The sequence below is a fragment of the Trichogramma pretiosum genome, unplaced genomic scaffold (assembly GCF_000599845.2).
Source record: "Trichogramma pretiosum strain Unisexual culture from Peru unplaced genomic scaffold, Tpre_2.0 scaffold21, whole genome shotgun sequence".
NCBI lineage: Eukaryota > Metazoa > Arthropoda > Insecta > Hymenoptera > Trichogrammatidae > Trichogramma > Trichogramma pretiosum.
In genome coordinates, this window is record NW_019640940.1 from 217,839 (window position 1) to 221,705 (window position 3,867).

Below are 3,867 nucleotides of genomic sequence, written 5' to 3' on the forward strand. Positions count from 1 at the left end.
GTGTTTTTTTCTCGTGCTCACTGCCGCAGCTGCGACACTTCGGTCATGCTGCACCAACCACCACTAACACGGTCATGGCCCCTTCGATTCGACGACACACTTATAGACTCGAGTTGTAGTCGTCGTCGTCGTCGTTGAAGGCAGCAAAGTCCCCGATCGGCGCCCGATAAGCTGGCCGCATGTGTGTTGTACCAACGGAGACGCTCTTATCGACGTCCTCGTCGACCGTATGACCTGCAATGCAAATTCATTCGCAACGCATTAGTTATTGCTCGCTGTCTATACATAAGTACGCGTGTTAACGTGTGCAAGTGTGTACGTCTTTATCAATGTGTATGTAGGTATATGAGGGTCGAAGCTTGTACTTGGTTGATTGCTTTGCCCATCCTCTCTCTTTCTCTCTCACTCACGCGCGCGCGCACACGATGCACATTTCGGAGAAGACATTGATTGCTTTCCTGCGAGCGTGGGGATGCGCATAACATAAACTTTTGATTTTGAGTTTTAGTATTTTTCTATTGATTCAATTATATAATTCTATTGCTTGACAGGTCTTTAAAAGTAGCCGAGACCTGTGAAAATAAGGAAAATAAAACTGAAGTGAAAACGAGAAAAGGAATTTTTTTAAGATTCTCGAATCGTTAAGATGATAATGAGAGACAAAGGCAAGCGATTACAGAATTACTAAGATCCAAAGCAATAATTTTAAAAATAATAGCTACTTCATTTATGATTTTTAGAGACTGTGGTTGCATTTCATAATAGAGAGAAAAAATTTGATTGAAGTCATTATTGGTTTTTATTTAAAAAATTTTTTCATTGTACTTATATCAGCACAAATTTAATAATTATACAAATCCGTATAACTACGGAACAACGCGAACGCGTCGACGCACATTATGATTTATAAAAAACCCCAACGACTGTGAAGAGATAATCTTAAGGGCAGCGGGCGCTCGCAGCCCGTAGCCGCCAAGCAAACGTGATAAAGATCGTGGTTTTTTAATTTTTTCATGATTGCTTCACAGCAGAGAATCGGCAGCCGATATTGCGTCAGCTCCATGAAGGGATCGAGTGTCCAGAGCCGAAAGAATCGCCTCGTCATTATCTCACAGACATGCAGGAGGCAGGCCTCCGTGTACCTCGGGCCGATCGTCGGGTCGCGCTTGCAGGAGCGCACGAAACCGAAGTAGTTCCGGGGCTCGAGTCGTAGCCTCGCCGCTTCGTCGACGGGCAATTTGACAAGGTCGTAGAGCGACAGTTCTATCTCTGTTGTAAATAATTCGGATTCCTTGTCGTAGCGATCGATCGCTTCACTATAACCTAAAATTATAATTTTTCGCACAATTTGTTGTGCTCTTGACGCGAACTCCTCGTCGTCCCACCATGGATCGTCGTCGTCGCGTCCCGACACTGTTTTTTTGAGCAGTCCCTGCTCGGCAAAAAGTCTCATGAGCATAATGGCATTGTTGCGATCCAGCTCGTATCCGTGCTGGCTGCGCAGATGTTCGATGAACGTCAGTGCGCCCTTGGCCAGCCTTAGCTCGAAGTCCCAGCAGGACTTGCTGTACATCGACTCGTACACCATGCCGAGATAGCACGAGTCGGAAAACATTAATTTTACGCTCGGTCGGATAAGGTCGAATAAATCCGTGGCCACGGATCTTGTATCCATCTGTTCGTCGACGATCTTAAAGAAAATCATCTTCACGTCGTCCCCCGCGCTCGCAACATCTTTTCTGAGAAAAATCTGCAGAGTCGCGGCGACGTGATCGTCCGGCTTGGAAGGGTTCGCGTCGCTTCTGGACAGCAGCTCAGCTGTTTCCTCGCTGCTTAGGCGCAGCTGGAAGCTCCACTGGGGATGGCGTCGGATCGTCACGCACTCTTCGTACAGCATCTTTGCCAGGTCGTGTGAGTTGTTTTTTCGCTCGAAGATGAGGCGCAGAGGCGTCGCGCCACGGGCGTTGACCGTGTGCGGATCGGCGCCGTGTCTTAGCAGCACGAGGGCAACTGCGTGATGGCCTTGCTCGAGAGCTAGATGCAGTGGTGTGTTGCCGGTGTTGTCACGCACATTAATCCTCCACGTTTCCTCGTCATCGTTTTCCATACTCAAGTACAGCTGTAGCAGATTGTAGTGACCGTCGCGGCAAATGATGTGTAAAGGAGTAACAGACTTTATATCGGCCACGTTCGTATCGGCGCCTCGCCTAATAAGTAACTCTGCAGTTGTCGTGAATCCTCGCTTCAACAGCCAGTGAAGCGGCGTCCGACCATACTCCTTGTCTTGGGCGTCGAGTTGCACACGTCCTCGCGCGGATCTCAGCAATATTTTTGTCAATTTTAGAACTCCACGATTTTTATTGGCTATAAGGTGCAGCGGTGTCGCGCCACGGGCGTTGCCGGGGTGCGGATCAGCGCCATGTCGTAGTAGCGACTGGGCCACTGCGCGGTGACCACGTTCGAGAGCCAAATGCAGCGGTGTGTTGCCGCTTTCGTCACGCACATTAATCCTCCACATTTCCTCGTCGTCGTTTTTCATACTAAAGTACAGCTGTAGCAGATTGTAGTGACCGTCGCGGCAAATGATGTGTAAAGGAGTAACAGACTTTATATCGGCCACGTTCGTATCGGCGCCTCGCCTAAGAAGTAACTCTGCAGTTGTCGTGAATCCCCGCTTCAACAGCCAGTGAAGCGGCGTCCGACCATACTCCTTGTCTTGAGCGTCGAGTTGCACACGCTCTCGCGCGTATCCCAGCAGTATATTAACCAATCTGTTGCCGCCACGGCGTCTTTTCGCGATTAGATGCAGAGGCATCTCTCCTCGGCGGTTGGCCGTATTCGGACAAGCGCCGCGTTTCAGCACTTCCTTGAGCATTACTTCACAATTGGTTTGCGCCAGTGCCAAGTGTAGAGCGGAATCACCGGTCGCGCGCACGAGATAGTTTGGATCGACCTGTCCCAGCTCGAGGAACCGAACGACGAGGTCTGTGTGGCCGGCTTGGCAGGCCGCATGAAAATGCGTGAATCCCGCCTCGTCGACGTAGTTCGCGTCGAACCGATTGTAAATGATGAAAAGTTCTCTGATTAGGTACCTCCATCGATGAATTTTTTGGCGGGCTACTAGATGTATAATTGTGGTACGGCACAGCAACGGCTGCTTGGTCTCAACGTCGTGCTCGGGTTCGTTCCTGTAGCCGCTACGAGCCACGAACTCGATGAATTGATGACCTCGATCTTCGTTTTCCTTTTTACAAATATTTATAGAATCCAAGAGGAGAAGCTCTACTTCTCCTCCCTGAAATATTTGCAGGAGGTCGGGATATCGACCGCTCGATTGGTCGATTCGATGGCAGATTGTTTTGAGGAGAAATAGTCTCTGTGCCTCGAGTTTCCAGTTGATATCCGAACGAATCTTTTTCCATTGTTCGGCTGTTTGCTGGGGTTCGAATTGGTCACTTTTCCCTCTGCAATTCGAGGACATTTTCAAAGGCCCTTTTCACTATATAAGATGACTATATAAACTCATATACTCACTGTGATCGACGACTCATATTTTATATTTATAAATCTATTGTATAAATTACAATAATTACAATAAAACTAGTATTTCACGTAGAATAGATCAATTTGGACTATTTGATCTGTACCACATCCGAGAATAATGACGATTCTATCAATACTAACGGTTACAGAAATGTATAATAGACCTCATGTCAACATTGTATTCTCGCGCTCATACACGTACGAATGTCGAATACTATAAACACAACAATTGATACACACACGAGATCATATTTTCAACGTTTCCTACTCGGAGTATTTTACATTATGCTTCGATGAAAATGTTCCATTTAGAGAGTTGAGCTG

The 3,867-nt window shown here is 47.5% G+C and overlaps 1 protein-coding gene across 1 annotated transcript; it reads right to left on the bottom strand.

Moving 5' to 3' along the window:
• Nucleotides 1-904: 904 nt before the first annotated feature.
• Nucleotides 905-3,661, bottom strand: LOC106653749 (ankyrin-1-like). The gene is made up of 2 exons (XM_014373293.2): nt 3,535-3,661; nt 905-3,464 (listed from the first exon to the last, which is right to left on the bottom strand). The coding sequence occupies exons 1-2, from the start codon at nt 3,549-3,551 to the stop codon at nt 905-907; spliced, it is 2,577 nt and encodes an 858-aa protein (XP_014228779.2). The 5' UTR covers nt 3,552-3,661.
• Nucleotides 3,662-3,867: the final 206 nt, after the last annotated feature.